Below are 26,836 nucleotides of genomic sequence, written 5' to 3'. Positions count from 1 at the left end.
ATTGAGTATTATGAAGTGAATCTACCAAACAGCCCTGACTACTAACGATCAATCTAGATATTTAAGTGACCTTCTAAATCAAGGCCCTTAAGTTTCTTTTAATGCTGGCCTTACTTCATGTAAAGGGATATCAGATTGTTGATTGATGCCAAGCTCGTCCATCTTGTGATAAAGGTGTGTTGCTTTCTCTTCTTTTTTAGATGAGCAATAACAGTTCAGAAGTGCACCATAGGTTCGATGGTTTTTGGCCATCAAATTATTTTTCAGCTACCTCAGTGACATGTATCTTTGTAAATGAGGTCCAAACGTTTTCCACGGTCAGTGTACGACATGTTCATACCCTTGTATCAAGCAAGAGCGTCCGAGAGGACTAAGTTAGATACAAACAAACTTCATTGTACTACATGAAGAATAAAGCATGAGAGACTGGATATCTCTGTTGTCAGTTTGGTTCACACCTCCGGCCATGTTGGTCAACTAAAATACACTCCAGCCTTAGCTTGCTACTCAATTGAGATTATGAGCACTGTACTGAGCCTAAGATAAAGAAGGAACCTTGAACAGAGTTTGCTTTCAAGACATCGGGATAACAAAAAGCTCAATCCACTTAGTATAGCCGAGTAACACTCAAGGTTATGTCAGCTACAGTATTAGCAAACTAAAGTCTGAATCATCAATGCCAATTGAAGATCACATTTGTTCGCATTCCAAAGTCAGAGTGCATCAAATCAGTATAAAAAGAATCCAATGCATCCTTGCAAATCTCTAGTGCATAATCACAAGTGAAAAAGGACAAACTATTTAGTAACACAAGGGTGGTGCAAACTCAACTCTGAATCATTATCAATGGCAATTGAATCGAACTCATCTCTGCTTCTGATCCTCTGCTGCCGCCCCTGACCTACTGATTCTGCTCTCTGCTGCTACCCTCGGCTGTTGTACCTCTCCTTCTCCAATGAACTGCTGCTCCTAATCTTCTCTGAACCCAAACTATTGCTGCTTCGCTTCCTCTTAAACCTCATAACAAAATTTAGAAAGCTTAGAGTGCACCATAGCAAAAATGCAGGTCTCGACATAGGGTAATAAAATTCTGATCTTGGGATCTTTAGATGAAGTACCTGCGATCAAATCCATGCGTGCAACACTCCAACTACTAAAAGAGTCAGGTTCGAAGCTAGAGCCTCTTGGTAAGAGCTGAGGGATTCTACACCAACCAAACAACAAAGCACAAGAAGACCATGATGTATCAAGTCCTAGAAAATTGAGTATTAGTTGCATTTTTACTCAAAAACATTTTCAACTACTATTAGATGCTCCAATCTATATGCGCATGTCTAAAAATTCTAGGCTGCAAAACCAAAGAAAACGGGAAAGATCAAGACACAATTGTTCCATTGCATGAGAAGGTAAGCTGATCTTTACAACATTCTATATATCTTATATCTTAGTGAGACCCACGGACTCAGTGCAGAAAACTCTTCTAATGGATATATTTGTATTATTTCTACTAATGTCGGTCCTTTCAGTCTCGAATTACTACTCCAGTTTAGACAGGAAGCCCCATTGTTCAGTATAGATGACAGTTTATATGTGTTTCTAAAAGCAACAGCACCACCTCATGCTATGGAAACCTAAAGAGCAGACAACAAAAATGCCCATTTACATAATCTAACAAACTTTAAGCTAGTAGTCCTGTGACCACAAGTTTATTACTATGGACATTTGCATTTGTCTACTTGTAGTATAATCATATAATGGGCAAGCACAAGTTCCAGTATATAGGATAGCATACGTACACATAAATGTAGACCAAATTTCATCGGCTAGAATTGTGAACCGAATCAATTAGAAGAATACAAACGGACCATATCCCCACAGAATAAGAGATGGCCAACTGCTCATCATACAATATGATGATCAGAAGTGTGGAACAATCCACACGACAATATAGACGGCAACCATCACAGCCATCTCGTAGTACATGTTATATGTAGAAGGAATCTAAAGTGCTCTGTCTTGGCAAATGTCCAGTAGAAGATGTTGTCTTTCCCACGCAGGAAAAGTCAGTGGTATCAACTAACTGAAAGCTTATCATCAGAAACAGATAGATAATATCCTGAGACAACTTTACAGTAGCATATATCTGATCCTTGGATCTAAGTACACCTATGAATCAAAAAAGCAGAGACCGACAAAAAAATTACTAAAGGGTAACAGATGCAACCACCTCTCGCATTCATTCTCAAACTCTCCATTAGCACCTGCCCCTGGACCTGAACTAACCCCAAATCAGCACAAGGAAAAATCAAGTTGGGTGTGAGTCCAGACCAGTGAAGATTGGTGCCGTTCCAGCAAGATAGAGAGGGATACCAGAGGGAGGGAAAGAGAGAGAGGAGAGTGGCTGCACATCGGCGGCGTACTGGAAGACCTCGTCGGCGGTCAAGTGAGTAGAGGATTACCTCTTGACGCATCGGATCAGCTTGGAGTTGATGACAATGATGCGCTCCCTGCTGAGGATCGTTGAGGAGACACCAAGAGTGTGATGAAGAGGCTAAGGACATGGGTGGGAAGCTTGCAGCTGTACATCATGGTGGCGTTGTCGACCTCGAGCGTCTGCACGGAGGCTGTGGAGGCCTTCACGTGGATCCAGCTGCGCTCGAGGCCCCCACGCGGATCTGCTGCCGCCGCACTTCTTAAGGTTAGGAACATCGAGGATGCCCTGAGCCGCAGATCCACCAATCGAGTAGGATCATTTTTCTTGAGATAAAATCGAGCAGGATCAGGGAGGGGCCAGGAGGAGGATCAAGGTGCTGGGATGGATGTTATGCCCCATCTGTGGATCGGGATCGAATTTGGGGGAAATTGAATCTAGGGTTCGTGACGAGGAAGTATATTCGGAATATATGCTTGTATTAGCTATAAAGTATGATAGAATTATTCATAGAGAAAAATGGCTAGCTATTACAGAGAGAGGCGCTGGCTTATATAGCCCAGCTGACAACAGGAAGAAAAGCAACAGTAACGGCAACGGAAATGCTACAGGCTGGAAAGTAACGGTCTAGGCGAGCGTAGCGAGCCGTTGGATCTCCTTGATGGTTATCATCCCAGCCGTACGTTAACTGAAGCATGAAACTGGCCTGACAATACTCCCTCCTGAAAGCGAACTTGTCCCCAAGGAGCTTCATCGATTGAACCACCCATCCACCGTTTTCTTGAAGAAGGCGGGAAATGTTTTCTTGATGAAGTATGCATCCTCCCATGAGGCATCATCAGGAGGTAGGTTTTCCCATTGGACGATACACTGCACCACAGGAAGGTTGTTGCGAGGAATCTGCCTAGTCTCCAACATGCAGCTCGGTTCAGTCTTGATACGGCCATCGGGACTGACAAGGGGAAGATCAGCACATGGGACTGCAGTTGGCCCGAGATGCTTCTTCAACTAACTGACATGGAAGACCGGATGAATGCTTGCGCTGCTGGAAGTAGGAGCTTGTAAGCGATGTTGCCCACACGAGCCATCACACGAAATGGTCCATAAAACTTGCTTTGGAGCTTGATATGGGAGCGTATACCAAAGGCATTCAGCCTATAAGGTTGCATTTTCAGATAGACCATATCTCCTTCAGATAGAGTGCGCTCGCTGCGCTTTTGGTCGGCGTATTTCTTCATGCGAGCTTGAGCACTAGCTAGATTGGCTTTGAGGTACTGCCACATTGCAGATCGGTCAGTTACAAACTCTGCCGCTTCACTGGTCGAGCTGGTCTTCAGCAGAGGAATTTGCAAGTCTGGAGGAGGATGACCATACAGAGCTTGAAACGGGGTTTTCTTCAGAGAGGAGTGAAATGATATGTTATACCAGTATTCTGCCATGGACAAATGCAGTGCCCATTTCTTGGGTTCAGTGGAGGTCATGCACCTTAAATAATTCTCAATGCATTGATTCACTCGTTCTGTCTGTCCGTCTGATTGAGGATGGTAGGCAGAGCTATATCGAAACTCAATTCCCATTGCAGTGAAGATATCTTGCCACAACTTGCTGGTAAATATTTTATCCCTGTCAGAAACAATGGCCAGTGGAGGACCGTGTAACTTCAACACATTATCTATGAATGCCCTTGCCACTGTTTGAACATTGAAAGGATGAGCTAGTGGAATGAAATGAGCAAATTTGGATAGTCTGTCCACTACAACAAAGATAACATCATATCCTTGTGATTTTGGCAGCCCTTCAACACAATCCATGCTTATGTGTGTCCAAACCATGTCAGGAATGTGGAGTGGGTCCAACAACCCAGGGTATGGACAGGTCTCCCCCTTGTTTTTCTGATAGACAGGGCAGAATAGCACAAATTTGTCCATATCCGTTTTCATGCTTGGCCAATAAAAGACTTGTTTCAGTCTCTGGTAGGAAGCTTTCATACCTGAGTGCCCTCCCACAGCAGAGGAGTGCAAGGCATGCATTAATCTTGTTCTGAGAGCAGTGTCATTTCCAACATAAATCTTCCCATTATGCCTGATGATGCCATCCTGTAGGGAATTTTTGTGAACAGTATGAGTGGGAGTCAGTAGGAGTTTTTCCAGCAGTTTTAGACAATGAGCATCCTCTTTATATGATTGTTCCACTTCAGAGATCCATTGAGGAGTTGCTAGAGAGAGAGCCATGCAAGAGTGTTTCCTGGATAAGGCATCTGCCACCTTATTCTCTTTGCCCTTCTTATATTCTAACTGAAAGTTGAATTCTAGGAGTTTTAACATAAGTTTGTGTTGTATGCTGGTGGATATTTTCTGATCTGTCATGAACTGCAAGCTCTTGTGATCAGTCCTGATAATGAGGTCATTTCCAAGAAAATAATGCCTCCATCTCTTTAGAGCCTCGATAATTGCCAGGGCTTCTTTTTCATAGGTGGATAAAGCTGCATTTCTGGGGCAAAGAGCTGAGCTGTAGTAAGCAATAGGCCTGCCTTGTTGCATCATAACTGCTCCTAGTACAGTGCCAGAGGCATCAGTCTCAAGAACAAAAGGTTCAGAGAAATCGGGTAGTGCTAGGACTGGGGCAGAAATAAGGGCCTCTTTTAATTGCTGAAAGGCAATGGACTGGGAAGATGTCCAACAGAAACTGTCTTTTTTTAGGAGATCATGGAGGGGCCTAGCAATTGCTCCAAAATTCCTAACAAACCTCCTGTAATAACCACATAAACCCAGGAAACCTCTGAGTTGAGTGGGAGTTGTGGGCACCTGCCAATCAGCTACAGCAAAGATTTTTCCTTGATCAGTAGAGACTCCAGAACCAGAGATAGTGTGGCCCAAGTAAGATACTTGAGGGACAGCAAAGACACACTTAGACAGGTTGGCTGAGAGCTGGTGTTGCTGTAATAATTCTAGTACTATTTTCAGGTGCTCCTTGTGCTCTTCTAAGGACTTGCTGAATATTAAAATGTCATCAAAGAATACTAGGATGAACTTTCTCAGATAAGGCCCAAATATTTTGTTCATCAGTGCTTGAAAAGTGCCTGGAGCATTAGTGAGGCCAAATGGCATAACTAGGAACTCATAGTGACCAAAATAAGTCCTGAATGTTGTCTTGTGTATGTCCTTTTCATTCATCCTGATCTGGTGATATCCAGACCGCAGGTCTAACTTGGTAAAGATTTTTGCTCCATGTAATTCATCTAGCAGATCCTCAATCACAGGTATAGGGAACTTGTTTTTGATTGTGGCTGCATTGAGTTTCTTATAATCAATGCAAAGTCTCCATGATCCATCTTTTTCATAACTAGGATAGCAGGAGAGGAGTAAGGGCTTTGGCTTTCCCTAATGATCTTTGACTGAAGTAACTGGTGAACTTGTTTCTCCATTTCATTCCTCTGCATGTGTGGCAGTCTGTAAGGTCTTGAATTTGGTGGAGTAGAGTTGGGCTTGAGGGGAATTTCATGATCCAAGTCTCTTACAGGTGGTAAACCAGTGGGTTCTTGAAACACTTCTAGACAGTATGTCAGAATTTCCTGAATTTCAGGTGGTGTAGCATGCTGCTTGCTGGGCTGCAGTGTGATATCTTCTGCTAGTTGAATTGCAAAAGCAGGAGCACCACTAAGCAGCTTTCTATTAAGTTCTAATGCATCAATCTCATCAGTAGCCTGGAGAGTGTCACAAGCTGGAATTGTGACAGGAGTTTGACCCTGATGTTGCACAGTAAGTTGCCTAGGGTCATAAGAGAAGGAGACAGGACTGTGCTGGGCCATCCAGTCAGATCCCAGCACTACATCATGCCCAGGTAACTCCAGAATTCTGAATTGTTGCTGAAATTCAGTGTTACCAACAGTGAAGGTTGTGGTTGGTATATACGATCCAGACCACAGGTTTCCTCCTCCTGCTACAGTAACTGCTCTAGTCGAGTCCTTCAAGATTCTGCAGGATGTCTGAAGAGCAAAGTGTAAATTCATGAATGTGGAGTTGCTTCCTGAATCAATCAGTGCCCTCGCCATTTTGCCCCCTACAGAAATCATTATGGACATGGTATTGACAGTATCATACTGCATTGCTTGTAAGGAGATTCTCATGCATTGTTCTTCTCCTTGTGGTTGTTCTTCCTGATCCATTTCTTCTAATTCCTCCTGTTCTGTAGGATTTTCCTGTGGCTGTTCTCCAGTAAGAACATTTAACACTGGTTGTTGCTTACACTTGTGGCCATGTACCCAGTGATCTCCACATCTCCAGCATTTTCCTTGTTCTCTAGCTCTTTGGGTCACTACTGGTGCTTTGAATTCAGTAGGTTTCTCACTAGGAGTTACTGCTTGTTTGGGAAAGCCAGTGGTTGGTTTTGAATAAGAAGAAAACTGTTGGAATTGTTTCTTTTGAGGGGCTCCTTTTTTTATGTCAATGGCCAACCAATAAGCATCAGTTAGTGTGGCAGGTCTGAGAGGTCTGATCTGGTATTTGAGCTGTGATCTCAACCCATTGACAAAGCATTTAACAAACCAGCTTTCAGAGATATATGGATTTTCTTGCTGGACATCTGCCATCAGTTCTTCAAACTGTTCTGTATATTCAGCAACCGTAGAGGAATTCTGTTGCAGAGAATTGAATTTGTCAGTGAGATCATAAGAGCTTGATGTAGAAAACCGGTGAAGTAGCTCAGTGCAGAATTGTTCCCAGCTGGGTTTTTTCTTTAGCAGGCCAGATCGTCTTAACCAGATATCAGCCTTGCCAATGATGTGCATTCGAGCCATGTTCACCTTGTATTCAGCTAGTGTGCCTGCCATTTGAAAGAACTTCTCACTTTGGCGAATCCAGCCCCCAGGGTTATTGCCATCAAAATTGGGAAATTCCAAACGAGGCCCTTTTGTGATGGACTTGAGGAACTGTGTGCGCATTTCCTGTTCATATTGCTTATAGTAATCCTCCCAAGACGTACGCACAACAGGAGGCTGAAAACTGTGAAAGGCAGGGTTGTGAGCAGTTCGGTAGGCTGCAGATGGAGTTGCATTACCAGAGTGCACCTCACGACAAACTATTTCTGCATAACCAGGAGGAGGGGCTCCATTTGGTACTCTGAGGGGTGCCAAATTGCGTGGGATTTGCAGCGACAATTGTTTGGTTTCTCCTGCTCTGTTGCTAAGCGTTTCCGGAGTTCTTCAGTCAAGGGCCTAGGTGGTTCTTGGTCTGTAAGATCTGGTGCAGCCGTGGATGCCTCTGCTGTGGGAACGTGCTGAGTAGCTACTGGCTGCACATGTGAAGGTGCTCTGTTTGTGGAAAAGCTCTTGAGCACATCCGCCATGGTGGACAGCTGAGAGTTGAGATTTGTAACTGCATCTTGGACGCCCATCAGGACCTTGGTCATCGCGTCCTGCTTGAGGTTGATTGCGTGGACATCCTTTCGCAAATCATCCAGCTCTCCGTGCATGTCCGTCGTTTCTTCGCGGGTCTGCAAGAACTCGCCCTTGAGTGCCATCAATTCGTCGATGTCATTGTCATCCATGCTTGGCTTCGAACGCCCCATCGAGATCACCAGAGTCTGAGAGGAATTTTACAGCCAGATGAACTGGAACCCCGATCAGATCTGAGTCTCCTACCGCCGCCGACGAGATCTGTCGGGTGGTTGGTGCGACATATGCCAACAGGTGGCTTATCATTGTGGGTGCCAATAAGACGTCCCCGGTGCCTGGAAACGGGATGAGGCGAAGACATGCACGCCGGCGGATCTTACCCAGGTTCGGGGCTCTCCGAGGAGATAACACCCCTAGTCCTGCTCTGCGGGGTCTCCGCATGATCACTAGATTAGTAAAGGTAGCTACAATCGCTCCTAGAGCTGTTGGGTTCAAGGGAGAAGAGGAACAAGGCTAGCTCTTTCTTCTCTCTATCTATGGTGTGTGTGCTATGCTTAGAAGCCAACCCTTTGCATGGGTGCTCCGGGGGGTTTATATAGGCCTACCCCCCGGGGGTACAATTGTAATCCGGCTGGGCTCTGGTCCCAGCCGTCAGTGTCTTCACTCGCCGGCTTCTCCGCCGGCTGTTGGGGCCCGCCGACTGGTGGGGCCCGCCGACTGGTGGGTCCCGCCGGCTGCCGGCCTCTTGGCCGACAGGCCGGCCCCACCGCCTAGGGTCTTGTCGGCGGCTGCTTACTGTAGCCTCGCCTCTGATGACGAGGGCTTTGTTGAGGTAAGCGTGGCTACAGTGGGCCGCCTCAGGGGCTCTCACTGTAGCCTTACCTCGTCGTGTCTCCTTAATGGGGCTCCTGCTTCGAGGAAGGGGGGCCGGCTACGCCCTCGGCCGACTGGGGGAGGCCGGGCCGCCTCCGCGCCTCTCTCTGGCGGAAGGGGCCCGCCGCCCGCGGGCCGTACAGGAGTCGGTCGTGGATGACGTTGAGGCTGGCATGGCTACAGTGCCGAGCCGAACAGGAGACGGTCATCCCGTACGGCCTCCTGTGGCCATGCCTGCCTCGGGCCTCGGGGGTAGTGGGCCGCACTGTGGCCACGCCCCGTCTTGTCACCGTTATGTGGGTGTAGCTCTTGGTGGTTGTGGTCTCGGCCGGCTTCTTGGAGTCGGCGTTTTTCTTGGCCGGCTTCTTGGAGTCGGCCACCCCGTAGTTGTCTTGGGGAGAGGTTGCTGAGGCTGGGTCACCTTCCGGGAGTCGGCTTCAGAGGTAGCCGGCCAGGGAAGGCGGCCCAATGCTTGGAGTGCTTGGAGGCCCAAAGGCCCGATAATTTTTTCAGAAGAACCAGGGGCAGTCGGTTAGGCTACCCGTGGCCATTTACTCCGACAGTAGTCCCCGAAGCTGATTGTGCTTCGAGGTGGAGTAGGAGTTGAGAAGTTCGATCAGCTTCCTATCTTGACAAGTCGGCAGCTGGGAGCCGGCTTTAGTTAGGCGTGCCGCCTTGGTTGAAAGCTCCGGAGTCGGAGGGCGGGAGTTCGCCAGTGCGTGCACCGGGCCGCGGGCCGGCCACTGGCCCTCTGCGAACCACGTGGCCCCTCTTGGCCGGAAAGCCTGCCAGCCCACGCGCGTGACGGGACGTCGCCGCAGGGCGGGGGCCCGCCACGTTCGCGCCCGGGCTCAGGCGCGGATCGACTGCATCCCGAAACCGCCCGCACGTCTCATGGCGGCAGTTTCGGCTCGCATTCATGCGCAATAATCGCGAGGCGTGGGGGGAGTGGGCGCAGTTAATCCCACGTCTCCCCCCACGTCCGGCCTCCCCGGCCTTACCTCGCGAGGCTATAAGAAGGGGGAGAGGGAGAGCGGCAGGCTCTCGCACGCTCCTCCCCCTTCCACCATCTTCCTTCGCTCGCCGTTTCTTGCAACAGCGCCTCGCCGCCGCGCTTTTCCACCGCACGCTCCTCCGCCGCCGTGCTCGTTTTCTCCATGCCTCCCGCCACGGAGCAGTATGGCGGGGATTGGGACGGCTCCAACGTCCACGATGATCACGTCGAGTTCCTCCGCAACACGCGGCGGCTGCCCAGCGCGGACAAGGTGGAGGTCCGCCTCGCGCCGGCGAAGGAAATCACGCCGAAGCCGCAGGAGGGCGAGCGGGTGGTCTTCCGCTCGCACTTCTTGCGCGGCATCGGCCTTCCAGCGAGCGCCTTCTTCCGCTCCTGGCTCGAATTCTATCAGCTCCAGCCGCACCACCTCACCCCAAACGCGGTGGTGCTGCTGTCGGCCTTCATCACCCTGTGCGAGGGCTACCTCGGTGTTCTCCCCACCCTCGAGCTCTGGGGGGAGTTCTTCCAGTCCAAGCTGGGCACGCGCATGCAGGGCGTGCCGGCTCAGACTGGCGCCTTCATCGCGTCGCGGAGGTCGGTCGCCGACAACCCCTTCCCCATCATCCCGCTGATCCAATCGGTGAAGAAGTGGCAGAAGTCGTACTTCTACGTGCGGAACATCGCCCCACGGGGCGACTACATCAACCTGCCGGCTTACGTAGCCGGCCCACCGGCGGGCAGGCGGCCCCAGTGGTCCTTTCGGGCCGTGACTCTGACGCCGGCTGGGTCCGCAGCCATCGCCCGAGTGCGAGTGATGACCCAATCGGAGGGCTTGACGGGGGCCGACCTTCTGGCCGCCTTCGTCACGCGCCGGGTTCTTCCGCTCTAGAGCCGTCCTCATCTGATCTGTCAGATGAGCGACCAGCTCGATCCGAGCCGGATGTGCACCAAGGACATGCCGCACGAGGAGGTCGCCTTTATGGTGAACTACCTTGCGAACTGCAAACTCTCTGTAGAGTGGCAGTTCGGCAAGGAGCCATACAGCCGAGCCAATCCACCGCCTACGGTATGCTCTTCTTGTTTCTCCTTTTTCTCTTATCTTTGTTGCCGAGTTCCTCTTGGCCGACTCTAACTTAGTCGGCTTGTTTTTCGACAGAGCCCTCTCCTTCGTCCGGCCGGCGGGTCAGACACGGAGCGTCGATTCGTCCCCGACCGGACGGAACACGATCTGGAGGACCCCGACTTGGGGGCGGCCAGCATGGACGACAACATCGAGCCGGGTGGCGGCCAAGCCGGCGGCGAAGCAGGCGGCTCCGGGCTCGGAGTCACCTTCGACGACTGGCCGGACGACGATGAGGCCGAAGTCGCCCCGCGCCGCCAGCCGGCTTCTGGACGCGGCGCGGGTTCCTCCGCTGAACCGCCTGCTCGGGGCGGAGGGCAGAAGCGTCGCGCCGCCCAGGGTCTGTTCGGCAGTCGGACGAAGAAACCCAGGGGCGGGGCGGCAGCAACCAGGCGGGAGGAGGCGGCTGCGAAGGCGGCTCGCTTTCGCAAGGCGGTGAAGCAACCGCAGACCGTGTCGGCGTAAGTTCGAAATTTTCTTTGTATATACTCTTTTTCTTTCTTTTCTCTGGTGGTTCTTGAACCCTTGTCTTTTTCTCCAAACGATCAGGGCTCCGTTGTCGCTTGAGCGGGCGGCTGCCGCCTCCGTCGTCGAGTCGCCGAGGGGGTCCGGGAGCACCACTCGCCGCGTGGACCCCCGTGCCGACCTTCAGGAAGCGACAGAACGGAACGCGCGGGAAGCGCGGGCGGAGCGAGAGGCGCGGAAGGCGGCCGCCGCTCAGGCGGCGCGGGAGGAGGAGGCGGCGAAGGCGCTCGCTGACGCCGCTGCCAGGGCCCAAGCGGAGGCTGAAGCCGCGGCGGCGGCGGGGGATGTTTTGATGGTCACCCCGCTGCGCGTCATGGCGCCTGGGGACATTGAGCCCTTGCCAGAGGGAGCCAGCGGCGATCAGTCAGGGCCGGGGAGAGACGACGACGTCATTATCCTAGAGAAGGCGCCGGTGCCGACCCCGCCAACTGGGACGGCTCAAGGCGGCCGGCCTGATCCGCCGCCTGCACAGTCGGCGGGGGGCGAGCCGGCCGCGAGGACCGAGATGGCGATCCGGACGCCGTCGAGCCGGCGCGCGGGGAAGGCTGCGTCGGAACCACAGAAGGCCGCGTCGGAGCCACAGCCGGCCGTGGGCTCCAGCTCGTCGGCCCAAGATGCGGAGGCGGCCAGCGCTACCTCGGGGTGGACGCCAGGCGGAGGGACGGCCGTGATGAACGTGGCTGCGCAGGACGTCCGGACCCAGCTCCAGGGCCAAGCTGCGACGCTGAGGCAGTTCACCGATGAGTTTCTCGCGACACGGGCGGCCATCCGGGTTAGTCTTCCCATCTAGCTTCTCTTGATCTTGATTTCTTCCGTGGGGGCGCGTCAGCGCACCCACTGGGTGTAGTCCCTGAGTTCCGAGTCGGCTGCTGAGCAGGCGGCTTGGAACTTCTTAGTGGATTTATCTTTGCTGTTCTTGCTCTTACTTCGACCTTCTGTCTATCTTGCAGGACTACCACAATCTTCGTGCGGCCGCCTTCAACTCCCAGGCTCGGGAGCTGATCCAGAAGACCGCCGACCTTACTAAGAGCCGAGGTACGTGCCTTGTTCTTTATCTCATGTGGGGGCGTGTCAGCGCACCCACTGGGTGTAGTCCCCGAGATTCGGGCCGACTGCTGAGCAGTCGGGTCGGATCTTCCTTGACGACTTCCTCTTACTGTTCTTTCTTCTTCTGCCGTCTCTGCAGCGGCCAACGCCAGTCTAAGGGCACAGCTGGGGGAGTCCCAGACTGCCCTTCGTGCCAAGGATGCCGAGCTCGCCGCCTTGGTGCAGGAACGCGACCGCCTGGCCAAGAAGTTGGCCGACCAGGAGGAAGGCCACAAGGCGGCTCTGAAGGCGGTGCAGGATCGCGAAGCCGCCCTCCAGGCTGAGTACGAGACGGAGGCGGCTGGCTGGGCTGAAGCCAGGCAAACTTTGATCTCTGGCTATGGTCAGATCGAAGATCTGGTTGACGGTAAGCCGCCTACCTCCTCGTCCTTCCTTGCCATCTGCCACTTTTGGCTTATTTTCTGATTTTGGTGTTCTTTTCTTCCTTTCTTCTTCTTTCTTGCGCAGAATATTTCCCTGGCTATTCTACCGCCGCCAACCGGACCATCGAGGCCCGCCGCCAGTCGCGGAGGCAGGCTGGCTTCAAGATTTCGCCAACCGCCGGCCGTTCTCTGGAGGAGCAGCTCTTGGCGATCCAGGCCCGCATCCAGCCGGCTCACCGACTGCTCCGCCGTCTTCAGCGTGCCGGGGCGCAAGTCTTGGCCGCCCTCTGGCCCGGCCAAGTGGTCCCTCGCACCCCCAGTCGGACTGCCGACTGGCTGGATGTGGCAGTCGGCTGCTTCGAAGCTTGGAAGGCCTCAGCGGCTCGCTCCGGTGCCAGGCGGGCGCTGGAGTTCGTCAAGGCCTGGTATCCCGGCCTGAGCCTGGATCAGCTGGCTACCTGGCGGCAGCAAGCTGACACGGAGCTGGAGCCGGCGCGGCCGGCCATCATCCGGCGGGCTTCGGCAATTGCCGACTACACCGACACCAGTGTCTTCGCCCCCGAGGTGGACGACAACGGTGTCTGAACCCGGCGGACGGTGAAGACTCGGCGGAGGAGATCGACTCCAGCGACGAGGGTGAAAAAGAGGAGGAGGAGGGTGAAGACGTCGAGCCGGCTGGTGGAGCAGCCGGCCAGCCTCACCCTAACCGCACCTCCAGCACCACGTCGCGCACGAGTGCGTCGCCTGCCGTAGGTGGTGATCAAGCCGAGACCCACTAGGCGGCTACTCCTTCAGCCGGCGAGGCCGCCTTCACCGACCAGCTCGGCCTCCGCACCGCGCCTTAGTCTGCTATCTTTTGTTTTCCTGTCTAGTTACTTTTGGAACAATGTTTGGTTAAGTTTGCACAATTCCACCCACTGGGTGTATTCGAACTTATGTCTGTTGCCAGCCTGTTGGGGGCTTTATATGTATATATAACTTATGCATGCATTTGGTCTTTCCTTGTACTTTGCTTTTTATCCTTCCGCTGTTTCCTTTGCCGCCCTCCCTTGGTTGCCGCCTCCCCATTCCAACAGTTGCTCTGCAATCTGTAGCTGGAGGAGTGCTTGGCCAATTGGGGGGGAAGTACTTTAGCTTTGCTGGACTAAAGCTAAGTGTTTAGGATGCCGGCCGGCCGGCTGTTTTGACAGCCGGCAGGCATGTTTGGAGGCCGTCTCTTTGCTATATAGGTTCGTTGTTCCTTAGCCATTTTTCGTGTGGGCATCCTTTCTGCCTTGCCTCTTGCTAGTCGGACAGCCGGTTCTTCGAGCTGCGACTTTCAACAAGAGAGGACTCGGGAGCTGGCACACTACTTTTCTGACTTCAGGTAGAACTTTCAATATAGCTCAAGGCGGCCAGTCCCCGGGCCGACTAGTCGAACCCGGTGCCAGACAAGAAATCCAATGTAATAATACATTCATGGATATGACACTTGTCATTCATAGATAAACGAAGGCAGTCCCCGAGTACTGTTCGGGGGGCCTGTTGGTTTGTACTTAATACAAAAGGGTAGCATGATACATACTGCTTTCAACTGTAAAATCGTCTCAGGACGTTTGCGTTCCATGGTCGCTCCGACTCCTTGCCGGAGTCGTCTCTCTTGCGTGCTCTTGGTTTTTGTGCGTCGATCAAGTAGTAGGAGTCGTTGCCGAGTGCCTTGCTGACGACGAAGGGGCCTTCCCAAGGGGCCGAGAGCTTGTGCTGGCCGGCTGTTCGCTGGATCAGCCGGAGCACAAGGTCGCCCTCTTGGAAGGATCTTGGCTCGACCTTGCGGTTGTAATAGCGGCGCAGCCCTTGCTGGTAGATGGCGGACCGGCTGAGTGCTAACAGCCGGCCTTCTTCCAGTAGGTCGACGCCGTCTTCTCTTGCTTCCTTGGCCTCCTCCTCCGTGTACATGGTGATCCGAGGTGAGTCGAACTCGATATCTGTTGGGATGACAGCCTCGGCACCGTACACGAGGAAAAATGGAGTGAAGCCGGTTGACTTGTTGGGTGTAGTGCGCAGGCTCCAGAGGACAGCCGGCAGCTCATCGAGCCAGCAGCCGGCCGATCGCTCCAGTGGTACAACCAGTCGGGGCTTGATGCCGGAGAGGATGAGTCCATTTGCTCGCTCGACCTGGCCGTTTGACTGCGGGTGGGCAACGGACGCTAAGTCCAGTCGGATGCCCTGCGTCGCGCAGAAACGTGCCAGTGCTCCTTTGGCGAAGTTCGTGCCGTTGTCGGTGATGATGCTGTGTGGCACGCCGTACCGAGTGGTGATGTCGGTGATGAATGTCACGGCAGTCGGCCCGTTCAGCTTCTTAATCGGCTTTACTTCGATCCACTTTGTGAACTTGTCCACATCGACCAGTAGATGTGTCAAGCCGCCGCGGGCTGTCTTGAAAGGGCCCACCATGTCCAGTCCCCAGACGGCAAAAGGCCAAGTGAGGGGAATGGTCTTGAGTGCAGAAGCCGGCAGGTGTTGCTTGGAACTAAAAACTTGGCATCCTCTGCAGCTCTTGACTACTTCTTTAGCATCCTCCAAGGCAGTCGGCCAGAAGAAACCATGGCGGAAAGCCTTGGCCACGAGTGATCTTGAGGCTGCGTGGTGGCCGCATTCGCCTTGGTGGATGTCTTTGAGGATTGCCACTCCTTTTTCTGGCTCAACACAACGCTGGAAGACTCCAGTGACGCTGCACTTCACAAGCTCTCTGTTGATTATTGTGTATGCTGCGGCTCGTTGTTGCACTAGTCTTGCTGAGATCTCATCAGCCGGCAGCTCTCTGCTGACTAGGAACTTGAGGATGGGCTGGGCCCATGACGGAGCTGTGACTTCTTCTTCTGTTAATGTAGCCACCATGACTCGGGTGGGTGGGTTGGGCGGCGTGGAACTGGTGTCGGCCACCGCTTCTTGTGTCGTTGCAGTCCTCGGGCCGACTGCTGCAGTCCCCGGGCCGACTGCTGCAGTCCCCGGGCCGGGTTCTGAAGTCCCCGGGCTGGGTGCGACTACGGCAGTCCCCGGGCCAGTTGTCGAAGTCCCCGTGCCGCCTGTGGGGTTTCTCCAGTCGGATCCGGCTTTATCTGGCGCAGGCGGTACGAAGATGGAATCCGACTCTGGAGACGGCTTGATGGACGGCTTGAGGAGGCGCTGGAGGGAGACGCCAGTCGGTATGGCTTGTCGGGTGGAGCCGATCCGTGCTAGGGCATCTGCTTGGTCGTTTTCGGCCCTTGGCACGTGAAGGAACTCGCACCCTTCGAAGTATCCGCTTATCTGCTGGACGAGGAATCGATAGCTCGCCATGTTCGCGTCCTTGGCATCCCAGTTGCCAGACGATTGGTGGACCACCAAGTCTGAGTCACCGAAGCATAGGATCCGGCGTATGCCAAGTTCTTTGGCTAGCCGGAGCCCATGTACGAGCGCCTCGTACATGGCCACGTTGTTGGAGGCGGCGAAGTGGATATGCAGCGCGTACTTGAGCTTGTCGCCTTTGGGAGAGGTGAGGACGATGCTGGCTCCCAAGCCGGTGCGCATTTTGGACCCGTCAAAGTGCATCCGCCAATGGGTAGAGTCGGGAGCCGGCGGTAGGTACTGGGTCTCGGCCCAGTCGACGAGGAAGTCGGCCAATGCTTGCGACTTGATGGCGGTGCGGGGTTGGTAGAAGATTGTGTAGGGTGCCAAAGCAATGGCCCATTTAGCCACCCGGCCGGATGCATCCCGGCTGCCTATGATCTCGGCGAGCAGGGCAGTGCACATGACCGTGATGGGGTGCTCTTGGAAGTAGGGCTTCAGTTTCTTGGCAGCGAAGTACACCCCATAGCACATCTTCTGATAGTGCGGGTAGTTTTGCTTTGAGCTGGACAGCACTTCGCTGAGATAGTACACCGGCCTCTGGACTAGCTGGGCTCGGCCTTCCTCCGGGCGCTGGACCACAACAACAGTGCTGACGACTCGGCTAGTCGCGGCGATGTAGAGGAGCATGGGCTCCTTCTCAGTCGGCGCCGCCAGGACAGGCGGAGTGGTCAGCATTTTCTTTAACTCATGGAAGGCTTGGTCGGCTTGGTCGTTCCACTCGAAGTGAGTGGACTTCTTCATGAGTCGGTACAGGGGGAGAACCTTCTCTCCTAGTCGGCTGATGAAACGATTCAGGGAGGCTAAGCAGCCAGTGAACTTCTGCACATCTCGCAGTTTGGTGGGAATCTCCATCCTCTCGATGGCCTTGATCTTGACGGGGTTGCATTCGATGCCGCGCTCGGAGACCAGGAAGCCCAGCAGCTGGCCGACTGGCACTCCGAACACGCACTTCTCACGATTGAGCTTGATTTGGAATCGGCGCAAGTTGGCGAATGTTTCTTTCAGGTCTTCCAGCAAGGTACCGCGCTTCTCTGTCTTCACCACAATGTCGTCTACATAGACGTGGGCATTTCTGCCGAGTTGTTTCAAGAGGCATTTCTGCATGCAACGCTGAAAAGTGGCACCGGAATTCCTCAAGCCGAATGTCATAGTCAGGTAGCAGAAAGCTCCAAAGGGTGTGATGAAGGCAGTCTTCAGGCGGTCAGCTGGGTCCAACTTGATCTGATGGTACCCTGAGTACGCATCCAAAAAACTTAACAGCTCGCATCCGGCTGTGGAGTCTATTACTTGGTCGATCCGTGGCAGAGCAAACGGATCCTTTGGGCAGGCCTTGTTCAAACTGGTGTAGTCTATACACATACGCCACTTCTTATTCTTCTTCAGAACCAGAACTGGGTTGCCAAGCCATTCTGGAAAGAACACTTCCATGATAAAGCCGGCGGCAAGGAGCCGGGCTATCTCTTCTCCCTCGATTCTTCGCTTCTCTTCGGACAGTCGGCGGAGGGGTTGCTTGACCGGCTTCGCGTCGGCTCGGACATGTAATTTGTGCTCGGCGAAATTGTTCGGGACACCCGGCATGTCCTTTGGGGACCATGCAAAGATGTCTCGATTCTCACGGAGGAAGTCGACGAGCTCACCTTCCTATTTACTGTCCAAGTTCGCCCCAATGACAGCGAACCTCTCCGGGTTCTCCGGGTCCAGAGGTATCTTCTTTGTCTCTTTGGCAGGCTGGAAGGAGCCCTGCGCATCACAATCCTTGGGGTTGGGGACAGGGCCGGCTGCTTGCCGGCCATGGCCACAACCCGTTCCAACATCTTCTTCTCTTCTGCCACCACGAGGGACTCGGCCAGCCGGCTGCTGGCCATGGCGCAGTCGATGGACTTCTTATAGTCGCCGGCTACCGTGATGATCCCCTTCGAGCTCGGCATCTTCATCTTCAGGTAGGCGTAGTGGGGTACAGCCATGAACTTGGCCAGAGCAGGTCGGCCAAGCAGAGCATGATAGGGGCTTTCCAAATCCACTACCTCGAACCAGATTGCTTCTCGGCGAAAATGATCTTTGTCTCCGAAGAGAACATCCATTTTGATCTTGCCGATTGGGGAGCAAGACAAGCCGGGGACAATACCATGGAAGACGGTGCGGCTCGGCATGAGCTGCTTCGCTTTGATGTTCAGCTTCTCCATGGTATCGCGGTACAGTATGTTGATACTGCTACCGCCATCTATCAGGACGCGGGAGAATCGGGCAGCTCGCCTCTCCGTCGCGAGGGTGACATCCAAGACCATTGCATAGGAGCCAGGAGAGGGCATCACCTCCGGGTGGTCGGCCTGGCTCCAGCTGATTAGCTTCTCTGACCAGTGCATGAACCCGGGGGCGCTAGTGGCGACTGCATTCACTTCTTGATGCTGTCGGCATCGGCTGCGCTTGTCGTCGGCTCGACTGGTGAAGACGACGTAGGCGGCGTGTTCTTCGGGGAATTCGTCTTGGATGGCGCCGACTGCCAGCCGAGCCGCCGGCTGCTGGGGGGCCGGAGGCGGCGGGCCGGGAGGCGGAGGCGGCAGCATCCCTTCACCCTTGGTGATGCGGGTGAGCCAGTGGCATTTCCGGGTTGTGTGGTTGGACGGCTTCGCGCCGCTGTGGAACTTGCAGGGGGCATCAAGAGCCTGCTCGTAGGAGAAAGCCGGCTGCCAAGGCGGCCGGCCACCCTTCTTCTTGGGAGCGGGCCGTTCTTCGGGCTGCTCATCTTCAACGGTGGCCACCTGCCGACTGGAGGGAGTCGGCATGGGGGCCCTGCGCTTGTGGTCGTTCTGGTAAGGGCGCCGATTAGGGTCGCCAGCCGGCGTCTTGGGAGCCGGAGCAATCACCTTCCCCGAGGCGTCTACTCGGAGCTCAGTCTTCATTGAGGAGTCGGCTGTGGCGTACTTGTCAGCGATGACCAGTAACTCGTCGAGGGTAGCCGGCTCGTCGCAGAGGAGTCGGTGCTAGAGGAGGGTGCCCTCTTGGCACCCGACGGTGAAGTACTCGATGGCCTGGACCTCATGCACCCCCTCGCAGGAGTTGCGGAGCTCGGCCCACCGCGTGAGGTAGTCGCGGGTCGACTCGTTGGGCCCTTGGACGCAGAGGGAGAGCTGGCGAGGCTTGGGAGGCCGCTTGTAGGTGCGGGTGAAGTTGCGGACGAAGACTTCTGTGAAGTCTAGCCAACTGTTGATGCTGTAGGGCTTGAGGCTGTTGAGCCATGTGCGTGTCGTGCCTTGCAGCATGAGGGGGACGTACTTCACGGCGACGCGCCGGTTGCCGTTGGCTATGCTGACGGCCGTGGAGTAGTCGATGAGCCAATCTTCCGGCTTCACTAAGCCGTTGTACTTGGGCGTGTCTCGGGGGAGCGATAACCCTTTGGGGAAGGGCTCGTCGCGGATGCGGGGGCCAAAGCATGGCGGGCCGACATCGTCTTCTTCTTCTAACACCAAGGATCGAGCAAGGCGGTCGATCCTGTGGCGGGCGTCGTTCTCGCCGACTCCTTCTCGGCGGCCGAGTCGGTCGCCAAGAGTCGGGTGTGTGATAGGTGGCGGAGTGAGGCGTCTTTCTCTTCGAGGCGGAGGAGGGGGCGGATTTCCTTGGTGCTCTACTGCTCGAGGGCGGCCCTCCGCATCGCGCTCGATGGTGATGCGAGTCCGGCTGCGGCTGGCAGCCGGCTCCTTGTCCTTCTTCTGGCGAGCGGGACGTCGCAGCGTGCTCCCGGCGCGGGGGATGGCTATCAGCACGGGCGCCGGCTTCGTGCCGTTCTGCAGCCGCGTCGATCAGCTGTTGGATCCGTCTTGTCATGTAAGGGAGCTCGTTGGCTCCCAGCCCATTGAGCTCTTCTGCGGCCGCCTGAGCGGCTCGCAGATTCTCGAGCGGAGTGGCATGGACGGGGCGATCTGCCCCAGCATGCTGGCGACGGCCGCGCCGCTCTTCTGGACGAAGCCGGCTCGGCTCGGGCCGCTAGGCGGCGGCGTACCGAAGGCGGCGCAGTCGACTTCGCACTGGTGGGCCTCGGTGAGGCATCTCATGGAGGCTATCTTCTGGCCCTCCGCGATGAGGGCGAGGCGGCGTGCCTCCAGGGTCTCGGCGTCGGCATCGGCCGGGATGGGGACGGAGAGGTCGTGCATTGCCGCTTGCAGGGCGTCGTGGGCGTTCTCGCCCGAGTTGGCGACATGGCTGATGACCAGCACTTCGGTGACAGCGCTGCTGCCGCTGTCAGCTCGAGGGAGGGGGTCGTCGAAGACCACCACGTCGGAGGGGTAGGCGTCAAGCGATGCGGTGTCGGAGTCGACAAGCATCGGGTCGGTGGAGCCGACCGACTCCACATCTGCAGCAGGCTCGCTGGAGACGTGAAGCCGGTCGAGGAGGCTGACGAGGCAGCTCTCGAGGTAGTCCGTGCCTGCGTCGGACGCAGGCTCGTCGAAGATGCGAGTCTCGCCGAGCAGATCGGCGAGGTAGCTCGCTGCGCAGGCGTCGTCGACGCCTTGCAGCGCGTCGAGGCAAACGCCATCGGGCGCAGCAGGCTGGCTGCGCTCGCGGGGGAGGAAGAGGGTTCCCGTCCAGAACAGGTCTCCGGACGACGGTGCACCTGGCCCCACGGTGGGCGCCAAATGTCGGGTGGTTGGTGCGACATATGCCAACGGGTGGCTTATCATTGTGGGTGCCAATAAGACGTCGCCGGTGCCTGGAAACGGGATGAGGCGAACACATGCACGCCGGCGGATCTTACCTAGGTTCGGGGCTCTCCGAGGAGATAACACCCTAGTCCTGCTCTGCGGGGTCTCCGCATGATCACTAGATCAGTAAAGGTAGCTACAATCGCTCCTAGAGCTTTTGGGTTCAAGGGAGAAGAAGAACAAGGCTAGCTCTTTCTTCTCTCTATCTATGGTGTGTGTGCTATGCTCAGAAGCCATCCCTTTGCATGGGTGCTCCGGGGGGTTTATATAGGCCTACCCCCCCGGGGTACAATTGTAATCCGGCTGGGCTCTGGTCCCAGCCGTCAGTGTCTTCACTCGCCGGCTTCTCCGCCGGCTGTTGGGGCCCGCCGACTGGTGGGGCCCGCCGACTGGTGGGTCCCGCCGGCTGCCGGCCTCTTGGCCGACAGGCCGGCCCCACCGCCTAGGGTCTTGTCGGCGGCTGCTTACTGTAGCCTCGCCTCTGATGACGAGGGCTTTGTTGAGGTAAGCGTGGCTACAGTGGGCCGCCTCAGGGGCTCTCACTGTAGCCTTACCTCGTCGTGTCTCCTTAATGGGGCTCCTGCTTCGAGGAAGGGGGGTAGCCGGCTTCTGGGGGCCGGCTACGCCCTCGGCCGACTGGGGGAGGCCGGGCCGCCTCCGCGCCTCTCTCTGGCGGAAGGGGCCCGCCGCCCGCGGGCCGTACAAGAGTCGGTCGTGGATGACGTTGAGGCTGGCATGGCTACAGTGCCGAGCCAAACAGGAGACGGTCATCCCGTACGGCCTCCTGTGGCCATGCCTACCTCGGGCCTCGGGGGTAGTGGGCCGCACTGTGGCCACGCCCCGTCTTGTCACCGTTATGTGGGTGTAGCTCTTGGTGGTTGTGGTCTGGGCCGGCTTCTTGGAGTCGGCGTTTTTCTTGGCCGGCTTCTTGGAGTCGGCCACCCCGTAGTTGTCCTGGGGAGAGGTTGCTGAGGCTGGGTCGCCTTCCGGGAGTCGGCTTCAGAGGTAGCTGGCCAGGGAAGGCGGCCCAATGCTTGGAGTGCTTGGAGGCCCAAAGGCCCGATAATTTTTTAAGAAGAACCAGGGGCAGTCGGTTAGGCTACCCATGGCCATTTACTCTGACAAGATCCTCCTCCCTGCAACACCAGTCGGTGGGAACCTGGAATTTTACCACGGAAACGTTGTGTTCCCGCAACCAGTTCCTGGCCCCGAGTTGCCGCCGAACAGGTCTACCGCCGCCAGCACCACCACAACGCCTCCGAACTCCAACCCCGACACCACCGCCGTCCACCGCCGCCAGAGGAAAGGGAGGGAAGGGAGGGAGAAAAATTTCCGCACCGCTCCGCGCGCCGCCGAGGATCAGACTGGCTCATGATACCAATTGTTACGCCCCATCTGTGGATCGGGATCGAATTTGGGGGAAATCGAATCTAGGGTTCGTGACGAGGAAGTATATTCGGAATGTATGCTTGTATTAGCTATAAAGTATGATAGAATTCTTCATAGAGAAAAAATGGCTAGCTATTACAGAGAGAGGCACTGGCTTATATAGCCCAGCTGACAACAGGAAGAAAAGCAACAGTAACGGCAACGGAAATGCTACAGGCTGGAAAGTAACGGTCTAGCTAGGCGAGCGTAGCAAGCCGTCGGATCTCCTTGATGGTTATCATCCCAGCCGTACGTTAACTGAAGCATGAAACTGGCCTGACAATGGAGACGCACCTACAGGGGGGCCGGGGACGCCGGAAGTGGAGGAGAGGCCGAGAGGGCCGCAAGCGGAGGGCATCGCTGCGGAGCTTCTCCTGTCGCCTCCTATCGCCGCTCGCCTCCGCTCGTTGGAGCCCCAAGCACCGCCGCCGTGGAGTGTCCCCCTCCCCGGCGACGCTCGATCCGGTGACCCTGGAGCTCTCCTCGCCGCCGGCCCCGCGGCACTGGTCGCCGTCGCGGCTATCTTCCTCCTCCCTGGCCCAGCCTCCCGCCTCCCGTGTACGCGTGCTCCTCCCGCTCTCTCCCCCCTCGCATCAGCATCTGTCACCCCCTTCGCCTTATCCATCCTTGTACGGCGCGGGTGGAAAGTAAGACGGCATGGACGAATCGTTTTTCACTTATCCATGGACTGCGGGTCAAATAGTAAAAAGCACAGGGACCTTTATGCAAAAAAGCCACGACGGTGAACCCGACAGACTCAATCCGTGCTTTATTATTAGGGAGAGATAATGGGGTCACAACAGCCATGGACGGTGTTTGAATTGCTAGACCTTTTATCTGCAGTGATCATAAAAGAATTGGAATTATTCAGGGTTCGTTTGGACATTTTTATGCATTAAGTGAGTTTTCAATGCATTTATGTGCATAATTCAAATTTGAACTACATGCACATGCTCCAGTGCATATAAATTCGTTGGAAAATCAAATTTGTGTCCTTGGGTGCATGCTTAGGTCCCATGCAAGAAATGTGAATGAATTTCAAACACCATGGCACCGTTGATTGCCGGCAAAACATTGAGATGTCTGGTTTTTAAATTCTATTAAATCCAAAACTTGTCTGAAATTCATGAAACTTGGCATGCTATCATGGAGCGGCATCAACATGTCGTGGTACAAATTTTGTCCCATTTGGGGCAGGTTTGGGTATATGCTTCCCACAAACCGCAGCTTCTCACAACAAGCATGATGGTTTTCGGTAGGGAACGTCCCACCTTTGGGGAAGAAACGATATCCATTGCCTCTTATTGCTTTCATTTTTTTCTCGTGTCAACATAGAACAACAGGAGTGTTGTGTGAATTATTGTGATTTTTCGGGGTTCGTTTGGACATTTTTATGCATTAACTGAGTTTTCAATGCATTTATGTGCATAAATCAAATTTGAACTACATGTGCATGCTCTAGTGCATATAAATTGGTTGAAAAATCAAATCTGTGTCCTTGGGTTCATGCTTAGGTCCCTAGCAAGAAAAGGGAATGAATTTCAAACACCAGGGCACCGTCGATTGCCGACAAAACATTGAGATGCCTGGTTTTTAAATTCTATTAAATACAAAACTCGTCTGAAATTCATGAAACTTGGCATGCTATCATGGAGCGGCATCAACATGTCGTGGTACAATTTTTGTCCCATTTGGGGCAGGTTTGGGTATATGCTTCTCACAAACCGGAGCTTCTCACAACAAGCATGATGGTTTTCGGTAGGGAACGTCCCACCTTTGGGGACGAAACGATATCCATTGCCTCTTATTGCTTTCAAATTTTTTTCTTGTGTCAACATAGAACAACAGGAGTGTTGTGTGAATTTTTGTGATTTTTTGGGGTTCGTTTGGACATTTTTATGCATTAACTGAGTTTTCAATGCATTTATGTGCATAATTCAAATTTGAACTACATGCGCATGCTCTAGTGCATATAAATTGGTTGAAAAATCATATATGTGTCCTTGGGTGCATGCTTAGGTCCCAAGCAAGAAATGGGAATGAATTTCAAACACCGGGGCACCGTTGATTGCCGGCAAAACATTGAGATGCCTGGTTTTTAAATTCTAGTAAATCCAAAACTCGTCTGAAATTCATGAAACTTGGCATGCTATCATGGAGCGGTATCAACATGCCGAGGCACAATTTTTGTCCCATTTGGGGCAGGTTTGGGTATATGCTTCTCACAACAAGCATGATTGTTTTCGGTAGGGAACGTCCCACCTTTGGGGACAAAACGATATCCATTGCCTCTTATTGCTTTCAAATTTTGTTCTCGTGTCAACTTAGAACAACAGGAGTGTTGTGTGAATTTTTTTGATTTTTCGGGGTTCGTTTGGACATTTTTATTCATTAACTGAGTTTTCAATGCATTTATGTGCATAATTCAAATTTGAACTACATGCGCATGCTCTAGTGCATATAAATTGGTTGAAAAATAAAATATGTGTCCTTGGGTGCATGCTTAGGTCCCATGCAAGAAATGGGAATGAATTTCAAACACCAGGGCACCGTTGATTGCCGACAAAACATTGAGATGCCTGGTTTTTAAATTCTAGTGAATCCAAAACTCGTCTGTAATTCATGAAACTTGGCATGCTATCATGGAAGGGCACCCGCATGCCGTGGTACAAATTTTGTCCCATTTGGGGAAGGTTTGGGTATATGCTTCTCAGAAACCGGAGCTTCTCACAACAAGTATGATGGTTTTCGGTAGGGAACGTCCCACCTTTGGGGACGAAATGATATCCATTGCCTCTTATTGATTTCAATTTTTTTCTCATGTCAACATAGAACAACAGGAGTGTTGTGTCATTTTTTGTGATTTTTCAGGGTTCGTTTGGACATTTTATGCATTAACTAAGTTTTCAATGCATTTATGTGCATAATTCAAATTTGAACTACATGCGCATGCTCCAGTTCATATAAATTGGTTGAAAAATCAAATATGTGTCCTTATGTGCATGCTTAGGTCCCATGCAAGAAATGGGAATGAATTTCAAACACCAGGGCACTATTGATTGCCGGCAAAACATTGAGATGCCTGGTTTTTAAATTCTAGTAAATCCAAAACTCGTCCGGTGCGTAGGTTCACCGGGAAGCGTGCGAGATGTTCAACGCGGGATTTGTGCATCTCTTCAACGCAAATGGTTCAGTGAAGCAGTAAAGCGGCAGAAAATAAACCAAAAAATATATGTGCTGCCACACGCCCCGTGTGTCATGCGAGCAGGCGTGAGTTTGACGGGACACATGCGAGCACTCCGCCGCGCAGGCATACCGAGAGGCGTGCATGCAGGTGTGTGTATTTACGGGGAGGCGTGCAAGTAGTTGTGTGAAATGATGGTAGGAATGGTAGACGTCCGCCGCGCAGGCTCATCGGGAGGCAAGACAACTTTTGACCGCAGCCTGCCTCGCTCCCACTAGTACGTACTAATTGCGCGCCCGAGCCGCTGGCCATAATAGGCGGCCGCACCCCCGGTCCACAGTGGTCACCGTCGTCTGGACTTCGGAGTGTATGACGATGCCGCCGAAGCGCACCATCGGAGGGAGTGGCGACGCCGGGGCTGGTGAAGCACCCGCACAATGCGTCAAGCTGGCCACCGAGGTTTCCGTCGCCGTCGACGAGGTCTCGTGCAGGCAGCAGCATGACCTTGAATTCGTCGGCGCCGTCGTGCCCCCCCCCCACCTCCCCAGCTAGAGCCGGAGGTCAACAGCAACTCCAGCAACAACTGCGACTCCGACGGAAAACCGGTTAGTCACCTACATATATGTTTGTGCCTTTTTTCTTCCTGATCTTGGGAATTGATTTCAAATGTCCTACATGTTATGCCATTTTTTCTTTCAGATTGGTATGAACAAATGAGGCTCCGACCAGCGTCGCCATCGGATGTAGATCTTGGACCCGGCTGTGCAGCCAGAAGCGCCCCCTGGACCTGAGGAACCAGTAGAATCTCTGGCGGACCGCATCAGCGATCGCCTGGATGGAATCCTTGGGGAGATCATCTCCCTTCTCCCTACCAAATATGGCTGCCACACACAAGTCCTCGCATCTCGGTGGCGCACTCTGTGGCGCACCACGCCTCTTAATCTCGATTGTCGTAAGCTATCTGTCGATGATGATTCTGAACTCCCCGGAGCCATCATCTCCTCCCACGGGGGCTCCGTTCAACGCATCTGCATCCCGCATGCTACCTACTAGACATACCTGCACGGTGGCCACCTGGCTGACATCCCGTCAATCGATAAACTCCAGCAGCTTGAGTTCTACCATGACTATGTATGTAACATACCATGAACCGATGTATCTGTGCCCTCACCACCGATGTCCATCACATGGTTTTCCTCCTCTCTCCACACCGCCACCTTTGCCTGGTGCCATCTAGCAGACAATCTAGTAAAAATGCTTCGACTCCCACTTCTAAAAAACTTGCGCTTGTGGTGGTTGATCTGTCGGAGGCCGCACTGCACAGCATCATCCACTCCAGCTGCCCTGCCCTGGA

The 26,836-nt window shown here is 53.9% G+C and overlaps 1 protein-coding gene and 1 long non-coding RNA gene across 3 annotated transcripts; both read right to left on the bottom strand.

Annotated features, from left to right (window-relative positions):
- Positions 1-633: 633 nt before the first annotated feature.
- LOC120974933 (uncharacterized) lies at positions 634-2,914 on the bottom strand. Of its 2 annotated transcripts, none has more exons than XR_006669387.2 (2): positions 1,119-2,914; positions 634-1,017 (listed from the first exon to the last, which is right to left on the bottom strand). It is a non-coding gene; the product is annotated as an uncharacterized lncRNA (long non-coding RNA). The 2 variants fall into 2 exon arrangements; XR_005770495.2 differs by having other exon boundaries at positions 634-1,010.
- Positions 2,915-5,684: 2,770 nt separating this feature from the next.
- LOC109767695 (uncharacterized) lies at positions 5,685-7,370 on the bottom strand. The gene has a single exon (XM_020326422.1). It carries the CDS (start codon positions 7,368-7,370, stop codon positions 5,685-5,687), a length of 1,686 nt encoding a protein of 561 aa, XP_020182011.1.
- Between the last annotated feature and the right edge of the window lie 19,466 nt (positions 7,371-26,836).

This window comes from Aegilops tauschii, chromosome 2 (assembly GCF_002575655.3).
Source record: "Aegilops tauschii subsp. strangulata cultivar AL8/78 chromosome 2, Aet v6.0, whole genome shotgun sequence".
Classification (NCBI taxonomy): Eukaryota; Viridiplantae; Streptophyta; class Magnoliopsida; order Poales; family Poaceae; genus Aegilops; species Aegilops tauschii.
The sequence above is the reverse complement of the archived record's forward strand: the minus strand, read 5'-3'. Positions and strand labels throughout refer to the sequence as shown.